This window comes from Cavia porcellus, unplaced genomic scaffold, assembly GCF_034190915.1.
Source record: "Cavia porcellus strain 051 isolate PalLab524CR breed Dunkin Hartley unplaced genomic scaffold, mCavPor4.1 scaffold_23, whole genome shotgun sequence".
Taxonomy (NCBI): domain Eukaryota; kingdom Metazoa; phylum Chordata; class Mammalia; order Rodentia; family Caviidae; genus Cavia; species Cavia porcellus.
Genome location: NW_026947506.1, coordinates 41,282,904 through 41,305,638, shown reverse-complemented (window position 1 = coordinate 41,305,638; position 22,735 = coordinate 41,282,904). Strand labels below are relative to the sequence as shown.

The window sequence follows — 22,735 nt, the reverse complement described above, 5'->3', positions numbered from 1 at the left end:
TTACTAGCTCTGTTTTTCCATCAGGTTCCAGGCCAGAATTATACTGCACAGTTTTAACCCAAAAAACACAGCTAATGACATGCTGCTTCCTAGGTTACTGACTGCAAAGAAAAACACCTGCCTGCAACATACCTTCAGACCCATTTCTTCGTTTCGGTACTTCCTGAAATAGTCTGTTCAGGCTCTGGCCTGGATTCTCTGTTGAAAAACAAGTGTGGTAAGAACAAAACAATCAGGGGAATGGTGGCGTCAACGATATGGGCTGGGTGACATGAAATCTGAGCCGCCTGATGCTAAAGAAAGGGCTCAGGGCTTCCTGTGCAACTTGGAGCTCCTAGAAACTTCAGAGAGGCCCTTCCCTGGCTGGCTGGCCTGCAGAGGCCATGGCTCGACTGCAAGAAGAGACTGGACAAACCTAAACAGTGGCCTGCCGCCACTGCTGCCAAGAGGGTCGCAGGGAGGGACAGCTGTCTCAAAGCAAACATCCGCCAGCCCCCAGAACAAAGCTCCCATTAATCATCCAAAGACATTCAATTTCAGTTAACATCACCATAAAACGCTCTGCGTTCTTCTTGGTGCAAATTGATGCCATTTGGAACATTGAAAGTCTCCCTTCTCTGTCTGAGTCAAACTTCAAATGTATGTTTGAAATGTGGCTGACAAAATTTCCTCTCTAAATCACTGCTGATTTAGCATATGGGTCCTCTGTTCCTAAAGAGGGCGGGAATTCTTTATATTGTGGATATGGCTGACTTTTGATCTTTTTATGGAGGGTGGAGTAGGAAGGGTGTTTGAATAGAATTTTCATATATTTTACTGAGTGGCAGGTGTGTTTTGCTCATAGTGCTAAAGAAAAGAAATCACTGATGGAACATAAATGAGTTAAGGTGACCACAAGATATCTCTGAGAGGTCAGAGGAGGAGAAGAGGAAGCTTTAAAAGGCTCACCCTGCAGAGCCAGTGCTATGTGAGGATGGAGCCCAGTCAATGCTATGGGGCTAGATGGCACCTGAGGGCCACTCCCAACATGAGGCCAACACTCAGGCCAGTTGGTATCAAGGATCTTAAACATGCCAGAATGCTGTACCTAAAGCAATTTCTTCTAATTCAACACATAGCAGAGATCTTGAGTTCCCTAAATGCAAGGAACAGAACATGTTCCAAGGCCAGCTCCCCTAAATCTAAAGACTGCAGCTCATGCTGCTTGACCCTTAAGCTCTAGAAATGGTACAACCAAAGAGAATTTTACCTGATATGATGTACAGATGTTTTGTCACACATGTGCTTGAGCACACACACACACACACACACACACACACAGCCTCACGATGCGTTCACACGCTGGCATCAACCTGAGGTGTTTCTTACCTCTCTGTCTGCCTTGGATGCTGCGCAGGGCCAAGATGTTCTGTTCGTCTGACAGGAACTGCTTCATCTTGTGGAATGGCTCTTTACCACGAACGGTCAGTTTATTCCAGGGCTTTGGCCGGGCCAGGATCTCACTCACAGATCCTTGTGACAGTCCCAAGACATAATGTCCGAAAATGCGCTGTCCAATATTGTGCTTGATCAGCTGCTCTTTGACCTGCCGGGCAATTTCTGCAGTGTCTATCTCCTCGCCCTCAGAGATGCTCCCAGCACTTTCAGACTGGCTGGGAGATGGGGCCATGCCATTTACATCTGGGCTTTGTTGTAATGGAGTTGGGGAAGATATGGAATTTGTGCTGTAGGGACCTGTTGAAAAAATCATGCTTGTGCTTCCTGCTTCCTGCATGGCCTTGGAGTAGAAGGAGTGCATTAGCTGTCGCTGGAGGAGAGAGTTTAGTGCAAATTTTCCTGTAGAAGCCAGGGGTAGGCTGGGGCTTGTCAGGGATGAGCTGAAAAAGTCTTGACTTAACCCCGCTGGTGAGAACTGGTGTGTACCATTAGTATTGGAAGCCTGCTCCCCCGTGTTGCGAGGCAACTGAGGAGGAGGAGAGGCCGGCAAGGGTCCAGGGCGCCGACTCTCAGGCTGGTCTTTCCCTTTTCTCCTGGCTGACCCTACAAGGAAGGGCAAACAGAATGCATTATGGGGGATTCCAAAGGGGAAAAAATATCAAGACCAGAATGCAAAGTAAGTTTGCCCCACAAAAGGGAAAAAATAAAAGTGCAGATTTTATAAGGGCCAATGAGGTAGGTTGGTTTGTTTTTCGATTGAATTTGTCAATCAGCCAAACAAGGCCCCCCAAAACAAGCCACATGCATTCGTGTTTGCACCTTTCTTGTATGTTGCAGCCTGGAGAATCCCCTTTGACAAAGGTTCAAACTACTAGTGACAAGGATCTGGTAACACACACAGGGAAGAGTTGACAGGTCGTGGGCTTTGTGTGGGTCCTCTAGCATTTGAGCTATCATCAGAGGGCCCTGCCTGAGGAGCAGCAAACACTGACATTGGGGACCGGTGGGGATGCTCTCCCAACGTGCCCTGAGGCGAAGGTACCGCACGAGTCCACGCGATTGAAGGCGCGCACATTTTAGAAATGCAATTATCATCGGAGCCCACACACGGTTAACGCACTTTATCAGCTGCCAGACCAGAAGCAGTCAGTGATACCACCATTTTGGGATGAGCAAAGAAAGGCTAAGGATGGGGGACACATCCCCAAGGAAAATCTGACAAAGGAAGAAAAGCACCCTGAACCTGGGTTGGCAGGCAACCCCTGTAAGCAGCCCCCAGAGACACTCGCGAGAAGAGCCAGGCTGACTTCTGTCCTTGGCCTGTTCGCAGCACAACTACAAAAAGACCAGAAAGCCAACATCCTCAGGTTTTCCCTCCTAGAACCTCTGCAGACACACTGCAGGGTGCGCGCATCTTGTCACAGGGCGGGTGGGGCAGAACAGTGAGGGGTCACCAAACACTCAAGGTTAGTCACGGTCCTCACCAACCGGCGGTGCTCCCGCCATGCATGAGCCCAAACTCACATGTCACCCTCCTCTTCCTCAACCCTTGGAAGCGAACCAAGCATGGCACATGACACCTGTCCACCTACCGCTCAGGTCGCTGTTGGATATGCGCAGTGCAGCATTCTCAGACTGCAGGGAGCGGTTCTTCTCCAGCAGCAGCACCTCCAGGGGCTTGGCCGCATCCTAGATGGGGTAGAGGGGGACTCACCACAGGCTCATCATGGTGGGGCGGGCCATCACCCGCTCCTGGGGTCCCTTACCTGCCACACCTTCCTGTCTGCCTGCCTTCCTGCCTCACCTTTCAGTCACAAAGAGCACATTTCCCCAAGGATTCCCCCCCCCCACCCCCCGCCACAAGGATTTTTAATGGGCCCTCAGAAAACATTCAAATTTCTTTGAAAAAGAACAGTTGAGATATTTTTTTCCTTGCTCTTAAGACTTGTATGGCTTCTAGACAATTAATTATTATCTATTCTGTCCCCAAATTTCAACAGTCTAAGTTTGGGCCTTATTTGGCAACATGATAGGCTGTCAAGCTACCACCAACCTGTGTCAGAAAATAATTGTAGATCTTCAATTTTTTTTTTTCTCCAGCAAGAAGATGTCAGTTGCTGTTTGGGGGTTGGAAGTGAGTTTCCACCAGTGATGTAAATGTCAATTTAAAAAAAATTTTTTTAAAATAAGAAGTTAAAGGGCTTCCTTTGAACTCTTGGGTTCACATGATTCTCCTGCCTCAGCCTCCCAAGTACCTAGGGCTATAGGTGCATATTTTTATGCCTGGCTTTAGGATATAATCAAACTGGCCATCTATGCTTTTCAACACAGGAGGTGTACAATTAATGTTCCTAAGCCTATCTACTTTTTGATCTTAAAACATAACCTGAATTTTAGTTTTTTGGAGCTGCAGTTGAAGCCAGGGTACACGCTAAGTATGTGCTCTACTGCTGAACTGCACCCCCAACCCCTGAAGTTCTTTATCCATGTTGTAGTGTCTGTCCAAGTGAAATGACAATGTAACTGAGTTAACAGTTTGGAAAACTTTTCCCTTTTTGTCTGTTAATTACAAATTATTTGCTTCTGCTTAGGTAAAATTTGTCACAGAAGACAGACTCAAAAGAGCAAGAGACAGGTCCCATATAAAGATGGAGATAGGAAAGCAGGCCCTGGGGACCAGCACTGCTATTGCCACTGCCCCGAGAACACAGTGCAAGAGTGTACCTGCGTCCCTGTTCCTTCTGATGGTGCAAACTCCATGGACTTCAGGATACTGAAAGAGCAAGACAGAGCAGTGATTTTCTACTTATACCTATGATAGCAGCCATGCTAATACGCATTAATGTTACAATTTCCTGCTCTGCAGGAGCCGAGGAACTGACAACTTTAACAACTTCCCTGGCAGGAGCTTTAATCTGATAATGTCTTTAGAATAACTAGTATTCAACTAGAAGTTGGCTAGCAAAAGATTTTTTTGCCCAGCATGTAAATCATTCCATATGGAATCACACCAGGTCTGTTCAGAGTATAATTTTAAAGTTTAATACAGAAATCACATTGTTGTAAGTGGAATGTATCTGTGAAGCTTAAAGGGAATGAAAAAGTTCTCCCAGGGATGCCAGAGAGAGGGCAATTCTCTACTACAGCTATGTACTGCTCACTCAGTAATCAGCACCCATTCAGGGTCCAGGGGAAAGAGAAAAAAGAGCATGCCACATAGAAATGGCTTGAAGGCCAGGCAGGCAGACTGTGCAGCCCCAGCTCTGGCAAGAAGTTCTAAAGACCGAGGAGAGTTGAACACCTTCCCCCACTGTTTCTGTAAGTGCGGGCATGGGCTACAGCCCAGGCACTCCAGGCTCTGAGAGGTCTGAACAGCCAGTAGTTGGGTGAGGTCAGGCTTCTGGAACTACTGTTTCTCATATTCTTCTTGCTGGCTATGATCCTTTCTGCCAGCACTATAGAGAACAGGGAAAATGAGTCTGTAGGGTCTGAAGGAGGTGCCCAATGCTCCTTATTATCTCATGCAGGGAACAATGGAGCTCAGGTGTGCTGTGTCCAGAGGGATGTTTACAATTTGTAGGCAGAAAGTCACATGGACCCTCCCAGCATTTCTGTAGCTGAGATTGCAGACCTTTAAGCCCATGAGATGATGCATTAAGATTCCCCACAGCTGCTGGGCTAGCTCAGTTAAGGACAAGGACTGGCCACTTCAGTTTTTCTACATCTTTGCATCCTGTCTGTTGTGTCAGACAACAAAAACAGGGCCAAGGTGTAACTAATATGAGTAAAACATATGAGCGCCTTCAGTTTTTCATATTACACTGGAGAGGCCATGAGCTCTCTGGACAAACTTATCTTTTTACTTTTTAATTCTGAATAATCCACATTGTTAGAAACTATACTCTTGTTCCTTATTTGGAATCTTCTTTAGGATGACACAACTGAGGCTGAGTGAGTGTAGCGGTTAAGCATCCGAAATCCAAAGACCAAACCTTCTTGAGTGCCAGTGCGATCCACAAAAAATTCCATACTGTGAAACTGTCCTTCATGTACAAAATTATTAAAAATACTGCATAAAATTATCTTTCAGGTTATGTGCAGAAGACACATATATAACATAAATCAATTTTGTGTCTAGATTTGAGTCCCATCCCCAAGATATCACATTACATATATGAAATATTCCAAAACAAAGACAAGAAAACTCCAAAACCCAAAATCCAAAATATTTCTGGTTTCCTAGAGGTGAAGTCCAAGACCAGGAGTGGCTCCAGGCAAGGCAGAAGTTGCATGAGTCGGTCCCTCTAGGTGCAGTGGAGAGTAAAGGACAGAAGAGGTCATGAAAGACCTCCTCCTGGAAGAGTGTGGGACCCAGGCTCCTGCAGGGTCTGGGGACAGATTGCTGGGTGATCTGGGAAGGGAAGGTGGAACCAAGGGGAGGCCTGGCTTGGGCTGTGTGTGGGAGGTGTGAGTGTCAAGTGTGATGGGCTTGGAGGTGATGAGAGTGAGGGGAAAAGTCAAAGGTTAAGAGGTCAGGAAGCAGTTAGGGCCAGAAGAGGGAACTTCTAAGCATGAGAAAGTAGTACCAGCCTTGGAGGATGACCAGCTTTCAGCTGTGGCCTCATGAAGGGGGAATGAGTCTGGGAAAGCAGAATGTAAATGTAGAGGGCTCTGTTTCTCTTTGGGATTTTTAAACAACTGAAAAACAGGCACTCAGCAGTCCACAGCACTGCAGAGGCAGAGCTCCAGGGCTTCAGGCTGCCCTGACACTGCTTGGTGTCTGCTTGCTGATGACTGTTCCAGCATTTGAAGGGCCAGAGGCATCTCTAGACTTACTTCAGCTCTTTCTTCACCTCTTCATAGTCAGCCTGGCCTTTGAGTTTTTCTTCCAGTTGCTAAAAACAGAGAAGAATGTTAGTGGTCACGTCTGAAAGTAGGTTGATGGACTTTGTTGACCCACGTTCCTTGTATAACACCTGGTCATCATTGAGTGAGGAAACTGGCAATGTGGGTGCACCTTTTGCCTCCTTCTTCTGACCTAGTCCATGAGTAAGGCTGCACCCTGAGCAACCAAGATTTAAATGTAAAACACAACAAAAGTAGAAAGGAAAAGCTTCACAAAAGTGGCAAACAGAATAAGGGAAATTCCACTTTGTGTGAAATACCAGAAAACAGCAACTTAAAACAGAGATGTATACTTGGAATTTAGACGCAATGTATAGTATTTCAAAAACGATCTCAAGGCTTGCTGATTATACCTTCTGGGAGACCCTTACTAAAGACAGACATAAGCCCTTGGCTGTTGTGTGTTGGTATCAAATAGGCATCAAGAAAAATATATTTGGTTACTGGTATTTGAGGAGTGCCCAGCATGACAGGGACTTCTAGTTCCCATGGTCCTCTCAGACAGTGGCAACACTTTCCCAAAGTGTCATGATGTTTGCAGGTAGTGCAGAATAGTCTGAGCTTGCTGGGAATTTCTGGTTGCCAAAAGTAGCTGGTATAGAGCATTAGTTGAGCTGTATCCTAAAAAGGTGCTTTTGGACTGTTTCGCTTCTGACCTTCCGCAAAGTGAGTTCCTTGAATTGAACAAGGCCATTTGATGTAAACTGCGAGGACAGGGCAGGGTTTCTAAGCTCAAGCTGAATAAATTCATGGCTTGAGCTGTCAGCTTCTTTCTGTCTACGGGGTTTCCAAGGGTCGTTTTATATTCTGCTTGCCCAGCTATGTCTAAGACCACAGTTTAAGATGCTTGAGACCATTCCGGTGTAGGCAGGAGATATTCAGTGTCTGTCAGTCTTGATGTTCTTCTATCTCTGACCCTATTTACTGTTTTGAGAATGCAAGTGCTTTGTAAATGACACTGGCCCAGCTACTTACTGCTGCCTGTGTTGGCAATTTCATGTGTGTGTATTTTTCACGGTATAAAATTGTTCTGCCTTATTCTATTCTAAGATCTCTTGCCAACTTTATATAATAGTTTTCTCAGTCATAATCAAATGGGGGGGGTAGTAAGTACTCATTTTCCCACAAAAGATTCTCAGAAGGTGATCCTAAATAAGTGATTATTTCATTCTCTTCCCTATAGTCAACTAGTGGGAAGCTCAAATATGCCTGCCTCCCTCCCTCATAGAACATTATCTGCAGTACAGCTGGGAGACTAAACATCAGTAGGGCACAGTGATGCAAGCCTGTCATCTCAGCAATCCAAGAGGCAGAGGTGGGAGGACCTCAAGTTCAAGCCCATTCTGAGTGATTTAGTAAGATCTTGCCTCAAAACTTAGTAGCTTAGAGATGTTGAAGTCCCTGGGTTCAGTTCCAGTATGGGTGTGTGTGTGTGTGTGTGTGTGTGTGTGTGTGTGTGTCTACACAGTCAAGAAGCCCCCAGCATTGTGTGTGTGTGTGTGTGTGTGTGTGTGTGTCTACACAGTCAAGAAGCCCCCAGCATTGTGTGTGTGTGTGTGTGTGTGTGTGTGTCTACACAGTCAAGAAGCCCCCAGCATTGTGTGTGTGTGTGTGTGTGTGTGTGTGTGTGTGTGTGTGTCTACACAGTCAAGAAGCCCCCAGCATCTCTTTTGTGACTGACACTTTGTAACAGTTCTTGTCTTGCACAAACAGGCTACAGGGAAGCTTGGTGGATGATGCCCATAATGCTTGTCCTGACTTGCATAGCACTTCAATCTGGCTCCAAGGTAGTATCCTTGAAAGTGACCTACTGTGGATGCCACATCTCAAAGCTGCACTGGAGGCAGAAGGGGGCACAGGAACCTCCCTCCATGTGTTGCTGCAAGTCTTGTGGCGTTGGAGTGCAGTGGACTCATATAGGCACTGCTCCTGCTGATAAGATGTTGGTGGGCAGTAAAAGCACCTAGGGCTAATGCCAAAGAAACAGAATCTGGGAATTAGGTTATCTTCCCAAAAAAATGCACAGACAGCCCCTGCTTTCTGCAATTAAATTCAATAATGTGAAAGAAATGCTCCTCAAGTAGAAACTGTGCACTGAATTTTGAATTTGGCCTTCGTGGGTTAGTAATCTACTAGAGCCTTCCTTCCATCCAGTGCAAGGCAGTGGCGGCAGCAGTAAGTCACAGCCCCATCACTGCTGCAGTCACTGATACATACCATGTGTTGTGTTGCTGAGCTGTGATATATGAGAGGTTAGGTGTCTTAGATGCAGTTTTCAGAGATAGATATATGTGAGCATGGGTGATAGCAGGCAAGTTCTCCTGTGGTTTTGAGAACCTAGAAGGTATTCAGGTACTTTCTCACTGCTAGAGAAACTGTCTCTTTGAAATCTTAAAATCTCAACTAAAACTTATGTTATGGTTTGTGTTTGAATGTTCCCCAAAGGCTCATGAGGTCACAGGAGATGGGCCTTTTGAAGGTGGTCACATCTAGCATTTCTGATTGGTTCACTGTCTAGTGCTGGGATTGTGGCAGTGTGAGTGCTGCACCTGCCCAGGGTGGTAGCTGACATACAATATAAAAGAGGGAAAGTAGCTTGCTCCCCTCACTTTTGCTTTGGTTGCTTTTGCTGGTTGCTGCCTTTAAGTGTTGCCTCAGTGCCATACTGCCCTGCTTTGGAGCCAGCTGAATATGGACTGAAACCTCCACAAACTGTGAGCTAACTAAGCCTTTTCTTTCTTCATTTGGGGTGCCGGGCATTTTGTCCCAGCAATGAGCAAAAGTAACCGAGATAGCTTAAATTGGAGGTAAATTGGAAAATATGGTCCTTGGTGCTTGAAGGCTAACAAGCAATGACACCTCTGGCATGTTTAGACAATGCCAGCATCTGTGGAAAGGCTACATTCTGGGAGCCACCGTCAGGTGAGGTGGAGTCTGCAATACAGAAGGGCAGGATTGACTTTCACAGTGCCATCAAAGACCCGATAGTTCAGGCTGAGGTGTTGAGGTGGATCCCTTGACCTCCCTGGATCCCTGCTTGGCCCTGGTTGATGTTGACTTTGGGGTCCAGGCCTAGGAAGCTTGTACCTCTTTATCTATGAATGAGGAAACTCGCCCAATAAGTACATCTATCTCACGGTTCCTTGGGGGAGAGGCAGCAATCATGTAAATTTGGGATCTGCTGCTGATGGGCTTGGGGAAAGAACCCAGGGATACTCTGGTACCTAGACAGTGAGGAAGTCGCAATTCTGGATCACTGAAACACTGTGGTGGGCATTCTACGTGTAATATATGGATGCTGAGAACACAGGGTGGAAAGAGAGACCCCCCAAGGCCAAAGGGTGAGGGTTATACTGGAGGATCTCTTCTTTTCCATGCAGTGGGGGTCCTACTGCCTAAACAGACTGAAGCTAGAGCAGACAGAGTGGCAGGGCTAGCAACGTTGGCTCTGGCAGCAAACAAGACACAAGTTGCCTCCACTTTCCAGGAGCTGTGCCCTAGACACTGGGTTGACAAGAGTCAACTCTTTGGAGAATAGAATAATCATAGACACCAGAAGAGGTCTGATTTAATATTCAGGTCACCTACACATGGCAGATAATGAGGGGATGGTGTGAACTTTTCAGATTCACTGAATGAATGGGTCTAGTATGTCTCTCCGAGAGGATTCACAATAGATGTCCATGCACAATTAGCTCCTTTAAAGCACTGTCAGTGATGCCAAATGATTTACAGGGATTTTACCGGACCTTGTTTATGACCTCCTCCAGCCAACCAAAGGACACCTTATTTCTCACTCTCACTCACTCTACCAAGTACAGTGACTTCTGCTTCCCACTTGGGGGCCATGCTGGACTTTCTTCTTGCTCCTTTTTCTCTTGGACCTATTCATGTTGTCTATAAGGCTCAACCAGAATAAGGCTCAACCAGAACAATGCTATTACTAGAGCTGTGTTCCTGGGCTCTGTATGACACTGGATGCCTAATGTTACAACTTACATGGGCCATTCTGGAGGTCAGATCCCTTTTCCATCTGTCTTCTGGCTCACAGTGACAACAGAGTGTGTGGAACAAATAGAGGTCAGAGCCTCCGACCAGGGCTGTGTCTCCTGCTATAGCTACTGGCTGGACACTTCTGGGACTGATGTCGCCAGAGATGATGATGATCACCCTGGCCACTCACAGAGCAAGTGTCACTGAAGCTTTATAAGCTGTGCCTGCTGGTTAGGACCTCATGGTGGATAGCCTAAGCACAAAGTGACAGCAGGCCTTAGAGCCATACTGTTGAGAGATGGAGATTATGGGATCTAGAGGTGGGGTCTCGGGGCACATGGAACCCATCTGGAATTCAAGGGCCTACAGGAGGCTAAGAAGTGGTTATCAAGTTTTTTTCCTGGCCTTATACCTAAGGGACACAGCAAATTCCCACAGTAGCTTACTGGGATTTATCAGAGCCTCAGAGGGGGAAGGGGCAGCAGGTAGAACCAAGTGAGTTTGGAAAAAGACCCTCAGGTGATTCTAACACACTTGCCTACTTGCCCAGTGGGAAGTACTAATCTTTCACACATCTTTAGAAAATGTAATTTTTCTCTATGGGAGACTGGCATTCTTTTAGCTAGCCTTTCTTATAAATACCCATTTTAAATTGAAGCTATTGGTAGCATTATTTTCTATGCCATAGTGAGTACAATGCAGGTGACTGCCTAATTATACTGCCTCTATATTCAAGTGTTACGACAGAAAACCATGCAACAGAGAGTTATCAAAAATAGCAGCCCTGTCATTGCAGTTGGGTTATTTCATTAATTACAAACATAGAATTATCCTCCACGAATGGCACTGTGCTTGAGCACTTGTCACATTAGGCAGAAAGAAACGTCTCCACTTGGAAGCTTGTCTCCCTGTCTATTTAAAGGTTAGAGGATGCAGCAAGAGATGTGGATAGTGTTGTGCTGACTGTGAACTTTGCTTGAAAGAAAGGAACCCCTGCCAGGAAAGACTGGCAATTGTGTAACAACCAGAATGATAGGTCCATTGTCCAGGTGAAAGGAAAACAGACAGTTTCAACTAGGCTAGGGGCAGAAAACCAATTAATCAGTTTCCCAGTTATACACAATGCCACCAAAGGGTATTAGTAGAGAAAACCCAATCATCTCAAAACTCAAGATTTCTACCAATGAAGCCTTTGCCTGTGGAATACATGCACTGCCCAAGTGACTATTACCAAACACATGGGCATCTGTCACAAAGATTGAGGACTGCTAGGTATGGTGCTCATGCCTACCATCCAGCTATTTGGCAGGCTAAGGCAGGAGAAGCATGAGCTCAAGCATATCCTGGGCAACTTAGTGAGACTATTTCAAAATCAAAACATAAAAAAGAAAAGTCTCTAGTGCTGAAAGCAACAACAACAACAGCAGCAGCAGCAGCAGCAGTAACAACAGCAGCAGCAACAACGGACCCACTGTCAAATTCTCATGGCAAAATCACCCACAATTGCAAAGAGCTGAGAGCTGAATAGAAAGGTGTCAAACAGCACCTCAGTTTCATTTCCCAGTATGTTTCCTGCAGACCCCAAATGTGGAAAATGTGGTTCATAAAAGGAGGAAAAAACAAAACAAAACAAAACAAACAAACAAACAAACAAAAAGGAGGGGCATAAAGGAAAGGAGGACGGGAAGAGGAAGAGGCAAAGTTAAGATAAGCCCTAACTTGCTTCTCGCTGCTTCCCTTGTAGCTACCACCATGGAGTCAGTTCTTCCCTGCAAAGGCATCACGTTGCTGATGTGACAGATCTTATTCACACAACAGTTCCCTAAAAACTGTATCCCTGCTTAGTTTACATGTGGACAATCAGTTATACACATTGGAACAAGACAAAGGCCCTAAGAAGGTAACTCATTCAATTAACCTTATTCCTTTGGGGTGTGGGAGGCAGACTTGCTTGTTTGGGGGAATCTAGGGCCTTTTGTGAGTACATTTGCTATCAGAGAAATCTTTACTCCTAGCGACAAGGGGTTAAGATAATTAAAATCAGAGAAGTCTTGTTACTAGAGGATATGTTTTGATTATTAGATCAGATGAAGATAAGGGAGCAATGATTTTGGAAGAAGTATTGCTGAATTGTTTCATTAAGTGCACAGTATTAAAGAATTCCCCTAAGATACAGATAAAGAACATTAATTTGTGAAACTGCGTTTCATTTTTTGTGAAGGCAAACATCAAAACCTTAACTGATTTACAAGAAATTGTTCCATAATGAAAAATGGAAGGTCTACATCCCCACTCGCATGTAGCCAAATACAGGATGGTATTTGAGTCATGCACTTTAACTGTGACGAAGGGGAGAAAGGCAGATTATCTAATAATAATGCCATTGCAATGGTCAGAAATGGCTATAACATGAGAAAATTAGGTTTAATCTAGGGATGAAAAATGAGTCCTGGTACTCACTGGGCAAGGTGATGAGAAAAGAAATGCATAGGAGAAACAGTAGCCATGGTTAATGGGGAATGTGATGAGTTTCTTACCATCTTCCCAAAGCTACAGGACTTTCTCCTCAGAGGGACATGGGCACCCAGCAATTTTTGTGACAGTGGATAAAATTCATCCCAAGGAAGCCAAGAGAAAACTAGAAGGGAAGGCTGCAAGTGACACTGCTGTTTCAGGCTTGCTGAAAACTTACTTCTAGATTTGTTTGCACATGTATTGAGAAGAAAATTTCCATTAAAAAAATGAAAATGGGCTTACATTTTAAAATTTTATATAAGAAAAAGTTTCTTTTTTCTTATTTTGCAATGAGATCTTTGCTATATTGCTCAGGTTGCCCTTAAACTCTCAGGATCCAGGAATCCTCCAATCTTAGTCTCCCTAGTAGCTGAGGTTATAGGTACACATTACTGCTCCTGGGTTCTTTACCTTTTACAATTAATCTACTTAGTGTACATGAGTTCATTTATGCATGGAAGTAATTCATTTGTACATGGAAGGCGCTATGGGGCAGGAACAAGAATGGCCCTGGATGAGCACCCCTTGGTCTGAGCTGGAGACTCCTAATTCCCTTGCTGACCCTGCATTATCTGCCAAAGAAGATACCTCCCAGGAGCCTTCATAGTGCTGACACCCAGCAATCCAGGGTTCCACAACTGTCTTCAAATTACATTTGATTTGAAGGACTGCAAGTACTTCCAAATATAATTACTATTATTTAGTATATGGAAAGGCTCTGGTTTCTGCTAGGCTGCCTAGCCAGTCTGTCTGGGAGGGGATAGTTGGGACACAGGACATGGGAATATCTTTTACCTCAGGGACTCAAGACAGGGTCTTAGGGCTTTGTGTAGCTCAGGTATAGGACAAGGCAAGGTTTCTGTGTACTGGGTCTTCTCATCCACAGATAGCCAGGAAGGCCTGCAGAGCTGACTAAACATATATCTACACTGATGGTCTGGCTGAGACACACACAAAGCTCCACTCAGAATAGCAGGCGCACCAGACGTTGCCTCTGGCATTCATAGGTGGTAAGACAGGCAGGTATATACATGTGGGGACTTTAGTGCTGCGGGAAAACGGGGGTCATAAAGGGGAAATGGTGTCTACACCAGAGCCAGTAGTGGGTTCAGCTCCAGTCTCCCACCCTAGGCTCTGGATGTCTGCTCGGCAGAGGAATTTGCTGTCAATTCTCAGAAGGCAGAGGGTATGCATGTGGATGTGCACCATGCCCTGGTGGTGTCCTTACTTTGAGCGTGCTGTTCTTGGCGTTCAGCTGCTGCTCGAGTTGGGAGATCTGGCTGGCTGAGTTCTCACGCAGCTTTGTGAGGCTGGTCTGGAGCCTCTGCACGTCCTCCACCAGCTGGGCAATTTCCCGCTCTTTGGCAGCTAACTCAACTTCCAGGCTGGAACGGGTCAGCACCTCTATGGCCTGCTCCTGGGGAAGACAAGAGAAATGACAAAACTGTACTGGCTTTGTGGGGCAGGGGTTCAGGGCTCTCTATGAAGGCAATGGAGGCAGAAACCATGGAGATCTCAGGATGTACATGGTAAGCTGAGGGTGAGCCAGGACTTTCTGCCTTTGCCTGGACACAACCTGCTGTGTGCTCTCCCCACATCACCTTCCCTTTCACATGGTTAGTTGCCACCTGGGCTTGTTTGTTGGACTTTCTGAGTACCCACTGAGTCCCAGGCACATAGCAAAAGCCCAGTCTTCATGGGCCTCACAGTCCAGCAGAGACTGGGACTGGGCAGGTGAGGTCCGTTAAACAGCTTCAATGATAATGAGAAGGGTGGTTAGATGGTGGCAGTGCTATAAAAAAAAAAAAAAAAAAAAAAAAGCAAAACAAGGAGGGCAGAAGAATCAGAGCTGGGTGAGGCCTGAGGCTTTAATGAGGGATGGGAGATATGTGAGCAGAGTTCTGAAGGAGCTGTCGGTAGGTGGAGAAGAGTACTGTAGCTAGGGAATGGCGAGTGAAGTGCCTCAGAGGAAGGCACCTAGAATAAACACTCAAATTTTCTACCCCAGGGTGGGAGTCAATATCCTTTAGATTCATTACTAAATTATTCAGAAGCTGAGGTCCTAGCTTAACAAATGGATCCTTAGAATTTAGTGTTGCTCCCAAAGAGTTAGAAGACATTGGAATACGTATATTTTGATTCCTTTATGTAGAAACTAGCTATGATAATTGAGTTTTTAAATAAAAAATTTATTTAATGCTTAGTGTGGAAAATTTGCATCACAGAGAAAAACGGTACTGTAAAAAAAGGGCAAATCTCTAATTCTGCTTTCCAAGACTCAAGCAGTACTTTTGTCAAGCTTTAGAATCACAGTTCTGGTATGATCCTGGAAGGTTTTCTGTAGGGCAGATGTGCTTCTGGGTGTGACTGACAGGGACAGAGGGCTCAGGCTTCATGGCTTCTGGGCTGGCAGAGACCTAAGAACTGGCTCATGGTGTAGCATGGAATATCACCAGCCTTGTCTGTGGTCCTCGGTGAAGTGTGCTGCTTCCTGCCTTGGTTTTGCCTGTGCCCGGGTGGAAGCAGGTGGCAGTCACTGTGCTGCTGGCTATACACCCAAGTACCCAGGAAAATGATCTTTCACATCTTCCTCCTGGGAAATGTATGCCTTTACTATCTGAGTCAGGAAAGTTCTCTGTGCCAAGGAATGACCCTTTTCTCTTTCTTGGATCTGTACTGTAAAATAGATTGCTCTTTTTCCTGGCCTCTGGTGGATGGATATGTGGCTCTGAGGCCCTGAGCATCCCTTGTTGGTTTATTTACAAGGCACAGCCTGTCCAGGCTATCCTGTCCGGCATGTGTCCTAGGGCTGCTGCCAAGCCACCAACATGCCAGTGCACAGTGAGGCAAGAACAAGAATGGAGAGCTGCTATGAGAAACCCCAGAACCATTCAAAATTTTGGTGACATTTTTATAGCCTTTTATAAAACTATCAGTCTGCAATAGAATAGAAATTTTAAAAAACAAAAAAGGTTTTCAACCTGGAGTTTAGAAAGCACCATTCTAGATGACACTGGTCTGCCTACCCTGGCCCCTATGAGGTTCTGAAGCAGAAGGAGACATAATGGAAATGATACCGGGGGAGATCAGTCTGAAGGTGGATGCAGACTGACTCTAGTCATCTAATAGAACAAGTTTCATCAATCTTTTACCTTGAGGACACCAGCCACCAATAGTGCTTCAAGGGCTCTTAAGCAGTCTATAAAACCGTCCCAATGATGAGCTTTGCAATGGTCAAGTTCAAGTTCAAGTATCAGGACTAAGTGGCTCAAATAACATGGCTAAAAACACCAGCTCTCAGTACTGGTCTTGGACTCAGGGTAATGACATAAGAGTAGGCCATTCTCTGAGGGCCATTTGCTCCATTCCTAAGGCCCAGTTTGGCTTAGCCACAGGACTGCAGGCTCATCATCTGATTCATGAACTTGAGCCATAAATTCCTCCTTTCTAATGCAGCAAAAAGTACTTCTGAGATAATATATCCAAATCAACTTAGGGAGCACATAAACAACAAAAACCCCATCCTACTCCAATGATGGCTCACCTCCGTCTCACACACACCTGGTGGTCTTGTCCTAAGGACACAATGGACAGCTAAGAAAGAAATGAAGGATCCACGCAATGGTCACGAAATGAAGGATCCACTGCAGTGGAGGGAGTGGCCTGAACTGAGGTGACAAAGCAGTCCAGAGCAGGCAGGCTGGGAGGGATATCGTCATCACCTATGTGGCAGTGTGGACAGTGAGAGGAAAACACAGCCTCCGAAACTTTAGTGGGTGGGTGTCAAGCAGTTAAGGTATCACTGGACTTGTGATTGAGAAGTACTGTCTCTCATCTGTCCCAGGCTCTACCTGGTGGCATCAGAATCCTATGGGACTCTAGAAGACAGCCAGGTTCTGGGCCTCATCCTGAGGCAGGGACTGAGTGGGGGATGGGGACTGAAGGAGTAGTGATGGGGCTGACAGGATGATAGTTGGGGCGTACGTGTGATGTAACAACAGAGCCCTGTGGTACCACCATGGGGAAGATGATTTTCCAGTCTGTCCGGCATGGAAATCTCCAAGCTCCAGGCTTCTACATGCCCTGTGGGCCCTGGTGGCTCAGAAATTGGAAAAGGACATGTAAAAATGATTAGCAGAGTTTAAAAACATTGTAGGGGGTTCAGGTGGTGGAGTGAGCACCTGAAAGGAAAGTCCCTGATGTCACGTTCTGCCATGTTTGGTCCCTTTGAGCTCACTTGCCTACCTGTCTCCTTAGGATCCCTGCAGAGACCACATCACAGACCCCCACCACCACGTAAGTGAATCATCTGGTGTCCCACAATCACTTCAGGTTAATCATGAATGAGAGGCCAAGGAATTCCAGTCACAACATGCTGGTGACAGTGAGCCGGAACCTGGCTGAGGAAGAGATTAGCTGGAGTCTGGTGCTTTTCCAGTTTTATTTCCTGAATTGAGGGTGAGATGACAGAGTGGGAACTTGGCCTTATTTCTCTTCCTTACATCTCTGTTCTTCCCCAATCACTGGCACAGTGGTGTTTCCTGGTGTTATGGTTGGTTGGGTTGCAAAGGGGGCAGGGCCAGTGGACCAGAGCCCTGAGTTGGTCTCCTCCGCACACACCCATGAGGACTTTTGCAGACCCTGATTTACTGGCTGCTTTGGAAGAGTGGTGGGGTGAGGGGGATGAGGGGTCTATGGAGCAGACAAGCTGAGGTTCACAACCTGATTTGATGGGTTTCTAGCTGTGTGACCTATGGCAAGTTACTCAGCTCTTTCGGAGCCTTGGTTTTACAGGTAACTGTGAAATAATAAAATATCCCTGTAATGACTGTGCTGCTGGAGGCAGAAATGGACTCAGCAAGGAAAGCTCTGCACAGCTGTACCCTGAGCAGGAGCTTGCTGGGTGCTCGCTTGCCTTCTAGAATTGAGGTTCCACTGAGACACCCAGTGGAAGGGCTGTTGCTTTACTAGATCTATAGACTCTACTGTGCCTCGGCTGAGTTCTTCCAGCCAAGCCCAACAGCCTACTTTTCTGCTGGCCCAGTTTCTCTGCTGGTGGGAGCTGGCACTTGCAGTTATGTGGGGAGGCACAGCCAGAGAGCCCGGCAGGCAGCTATGGAAGACGGAAGTGGTGCCGGGCAAACACGGCACTTAGTCCCTGATGAAGTGTGTAACCTCGCAGGACCTGCAACTGACTCTACCTGCAAAAACACTCATTTCCTGCTAAAATGTTTGGGTTGTTGCAGGCCAGGATGGGGCCAGAATTCTTTTCAATCCAAACATTTAGCTCAGGAGCCCTGTTACATTGCATTAGAATGGATGGCTTCCTCTCCAAGATCCCAGAGAGGCAGAGACTGCTGCTAGCCCTAGCTCTGGGGCTTCCCCTGATCCTGGCTCTGTATCCAGGGTGTCTAAGCTTAGATGAGGGGGCAAGAACAGAGCTGAAGGGTCCTTTTAGTTAAAAGTATTGAGAGCACTGAGTACAAAAAGGGTGCTTTAGCCATTTAAATAGAAACCTGTTTTCTCTATCTGAAACATTTAAACCCTACACTTAATGTTAAAGAAAGAAAACTAAAATCTATTCTTCTTGATTTTTTCAGATAGGGTCTTTCTGTATAGCCCAGGCTGGGCTACTCTCAATCCTCTTGCCTCACCCTCCTGTGTGCTAAGACTACAGGTAGTATGTACCACACTTGGCTAAAATCCATTCTTTTATGGGGTTTTATCACAGATACTTGGCTCCATGTTCACATGTGGCAATCACTTAAAAGTCCTGGGCTGCAGGATCTGCGGCCCCAGCTTAGTTCGAATTGGCCACTGTTTGCCTGTACTCTGGGCCAGGTGCTCACATTCATGGGCTGTCTCCTCATCTGCATAAAGAAATAATAATACCTGTTCCAGAGACAAGGTAGATGAATGGCTGTTAAAGTAACAGATGAACCTTATCACTGCAGTAAATTTTTCTGATGAGATGCTCTGATCAGGGCCTTGTGTTGTTTCTTGTTGCCCTCATTTACCCTACAAGCCAGGCCTGCAGCAGAGGGCCTGTTAGAGCTAAAGTGACCTTAGTTAGGCTCATTTAATCTTTATTTTATACATTAAAGACCTTAGTTTGCAGGGAGATGGTGCCAGCCACAGCAAGGGGAGCTGCTATTTGTTATGTACCAGGCTTGTGCTACATGCCTTGGTCATAACTTCCTGAACCTCCGTGAAACTCCTCCTATAGATGGAGGATCTGTGACCCAGGAAGATGAGTTACTTGCTCTAGCTGACACAAGTAGAGTTGGATCTGAACCCTTGTAACTGCCCACGGCCTTGGCTACCATGTTGTTCCATGTGACAGCACAGCACTGAGGGGCTCTGGGAACTGGTTGTTCAAAGCCTGATGAATTGGAAGCTTTGGCTATGAGCTGTTATTGTTAACTTCAGAAAGTCAGGTGGCAAAAGTCTTTGTTCTTTCAGGATGCTCATACTAGAGCTGGTTCCAGCAATGCTGGCTGTTGTTGTGTGATCTGTGTGTTCCTAGCTCACTGCAGACTGCTCTTCTCCTCCAAGAGGACACATCCAGAAGAAAAACACATGCTTTACTTTCTTGTAGAATTCTGGGGAAGCTCCTGTTTCAGACCTTCTCCTCCCAACTAATCATCATCTCCAGGCCAGGCTAAGAAAGTGTCCTCTGTGTATGAAGGTGTTCTCTGTGTGTCTCCCCAGCCTCCATCTTGGCAAAAATCCTCCTTTCACTCTACTATGTTGCAGCCCCAAGTTGGTGAAAGCACTCCCCATGGGTTAAAATGGCATTCCAGAAAGGAACATCAAAGTCCTAAAGCAGAAAACGGCAGTAACTTGAGGGTACAGAGGCCCTGCAGGCCCGGGCTACCCACCACATCCGGGGCCTTCTGGATCTGTGAGGCCAGCTGGAGGGAGTGGTTGGCTGATGAAAGCTGCTCCCTTAAGGTCTCCGCCTCTCTCTGTGCCACCTCTGCCCTCTGAAGGAAATGAAAAGGGGTGAAGAAAGTACATTTGGTTTAACAACTGACAATTATTACAAGAACATTCATCAATTCATGCCTGACTGACTATAATTGATTTTCCTAAACACTCAACCTAATAAATGCTTGAAAAAAAAAACATAGAATGTGATGGATTTTTATTTTAAACAGTACAAGGAAGAAATAATTGAGCGATTATGACAGTAATTTAACGCTAGGAGCAAGGAATCCCCTGCTGATACTAATGCTCTGGCCCACTGAATTTCCCAGACTGAATAAATACCAGTGGAAATAGAGTCTTCTGATTCAATTTCTTTCTATTCTCATAGACCGAGAAGATTTTATTGCAGGATTACTCTTGGGAGTAATTCTCACGGGTAAACAGTGAATTAAAGACACTTTGGCCATTCTCTCCCTAAAAACGGGCACAATGTTGTGGTTGTTTTCCTTCAGCAACATTTCCATAAACGGATGGGGTGTAAATGCCACTTTCTTTTGTAAGGGCCAGGCTTATTTCAGCACGGTTAACCCTTCCCCAGACATTTTTGAATGCTGGCACTGTCATGTTCCATTGAACAGGCCAATCTGTGGCTAAGGTATGTGGGTGACCCAGGCCAGCTCAGGGGGCTAAGCAGAAGTAACTACAGTCTTTCACCATCTGTCTGTAATTTCTGGATGACGAAGCTGCAGCCGCTTCAAATCCAGACTTCCCACTGGATAAAGACAGTCACTCCAGTGCCTACAATTTGAAAGGGCATCTGGAAACAAGAGAAACCAGGACAGGTACCTAAACTTATTGCACCTTCATCTACCCATCTGTAAAATGGGAACAATGTCCTTCTCAGAGGCCTAGTAAGAATGCATACTCATAGAGTTTCACAGTACACACAACTTGTGCCTGGATGTCTGTCAAAGGGCCTTGTCCTGTTTTTACAATTATGACTGGAATGGAACTCTAAGGCAGGTAGGAAATGGCAGCAAATGACATTGGGCACATGGATGAAGAGTAACATGCTATTTCTTTGTATATTTTTAAAATTGCAATCTGCTCACAGAAAAGATTAATGAGAATACCCTGACAGGACAAAGCTGTTTGTTTTTTTTTTTAATTTTGTGGTGTAACAGCTGGTGTCTACTAACTGCTAAAAAGAACTCACAGAGAGAAACAAGAAGGTAGTTTGCCCTAGTACTCACTGACCAATCGTATGAGGAAGGAGTTTTGCCAGCTTTAAGTGATTTGGTGGCAGATACATTAAATCTGTTTGCTGTGCACATAGACAAATTAGGATCTCCTGGAGGACAGCTGGGCCTGCCTAAGGTGGAGCTGGTGGCCACATGCCCTGCTTCTTGGGAGCTCTGGTATGTCACTACACCTAATTCACAAGTTGCCTGGCCAGCTCATGTATTTGTAAGCAGCTTGTCCCACAGACTCTACTCCAAATGGAATCTAGAACCAGCCGTCAGGAAGGCTGGCAATGAGAACAGTGTGGTGAGGATGGCAAGGGTAATTTCTGGTTCATGCTAATTGCTAACTATTATGGTTATAGAAAAAAATTTCTCTGACAAGACTAATTTATTTTCAAGTTTTTCTGATAATCATGACAAATGACTGAAACGTTATTCTCTTGCTGGTCGACTAAACCCCAGGTACAACAATCTCCCCAAAACTTTGGCAGGAACGAGGTATATTGTGACATATTTCCTAGTCTCTCTGACTATTAGAGAAGCTGTCATGGTAGTAGCCAACAGATGGCATCACCACTCTGATGTGTCACTCTGGCTCTGAAGTATTTTAGAACTACCAGGGCTGAGGTGGCAAGTTCATGAGGTGTTCCCAGGAGCCGTAGGGATCTTGTTGGGGAGTGGGGGCGTAGAAATGGGAGAGTGCAGTCTTATCAAAGACAGAGGGCTCTCAGAATAGAGCTCTATCTCAACATCCTCAGCGGGTACTGGCATTCAGACTCCAAGTTCATGTATAGAGTTGCTTTTGACTTATCCCTTGGTAGTAACTGCCTTTTATTACATGTGGCTTGACTTGGTTACTTTAGTGCAACTTTTTGGTATTTATTTAGGATTTATAGCTGGGGTTTAAAAAAAAAAAAAAAAACAACAACCCATCAACAAACAACTGAGTTGGTTTGTGCAGTTAACAGGCATAAACCAGGAGAATATTCAAAATAAGAGCAGCTGAAAAAAAAGGAGAGATGGGTGTGGTGAGCATGCCTGTAATTGCAGCACTTTAGAGGCTGAGGCAGGAGGATGCTATGTTTCAGGAAGGCCTGGGCTACAAAGTGAGTTCAAGGTCAGCCTGAACTGCATAGCAAGACCCTGTCTCAAACAGACAAGAAGGAGATGGAGAAGGAGAAGGAGAACAAGAGCAAGAACAGCTGGGGATTTAGCTCACCGGCATAAGTACCTGCCTTGCAAGAAGGCGGTTGTGAGTTTGATCCCCCGTACCAATTAAAAAAAAAAATTAAAAACAAAACAAAACAAACAAAAACAGAAATGAAGAGCAAGAACAACAACAAAAACAACAACAACAAGAACGACAAGAAGGAGAACGATGACGATGATGATGACAGAGACCAGAGACTGGAGACCAGAGGACAGAGACGGAGATGGAGATGAAGCAGCAGCAGCCGGAGGGGACAGGGAAATAGTGCTATGCAGCTGGGATGAATGTGCTTCTGTAGCTGATAACTAAATTTAGCTTACTGTTGGCAGCTGGGGCAGAAAGAGGGTTGCTCGGCCAGGTTGGCCCGACCTATTTAGAGGTCACAGCCTTATCAGAGCTGCTGCCTATGCTGCCAAGGACCTGTAGACACTACAGGTTGGGACTAAAACAATGGTCCCTACAAACCCTGCTGGTTACATACCGAGATGCATGTTTGGGAAAG

General features: G+C 45.7%; 1 protein-coding gene across 16 annotated transcripts in view; it reads right to left on the bottom strand.

Moving 5' to 3' along the window:
- Cux1 (cut like homeobox 1) overlaps positions 1-22,735 on the bottom strand; it is a 360,722-nt gene that overhangs the window by 66,354 nt on the left and 271,633 nt on the right. For 3 of the 16 annotated variants that reach the window (XM_063234263.1, XM_063234260.1, XM_063234257.1), the window contains 7 exons: positions 19,731-19,835; positions 14,078-14,266; positions 6,274-6,332; positions 4,162-4,210; positions 3,030-3,126; positions 1,369-1,734; positions 133-198 (listed from right to left, as the gene is read on the bottom strand). In XM_063234263.1, the coding sequence (XP_063090333.1) occupies positions 133-198; positions 1,369-1,734; positions 3,030-3,126; positions 4,162-4,210; positions 6,274-6,332; positions 14,078-14,266; positions 19,731-19,835 (931 nt within the window). Of the gene's footprint in view, positions 1-132; positions 199-1,368; positions 2,041-3,029; positions 3,127-4,161; positions 4,211-6,273; positions 6,333-14,077; positions 14,267-19,730; positions 19,836-22,735 lie in introns of all 16 variants that reach the window. The other 13 variants (XM_063234268.1, XM_063234267.1, XM_063234265.1 and 10 more) reach the window with 7 other exon arrangements.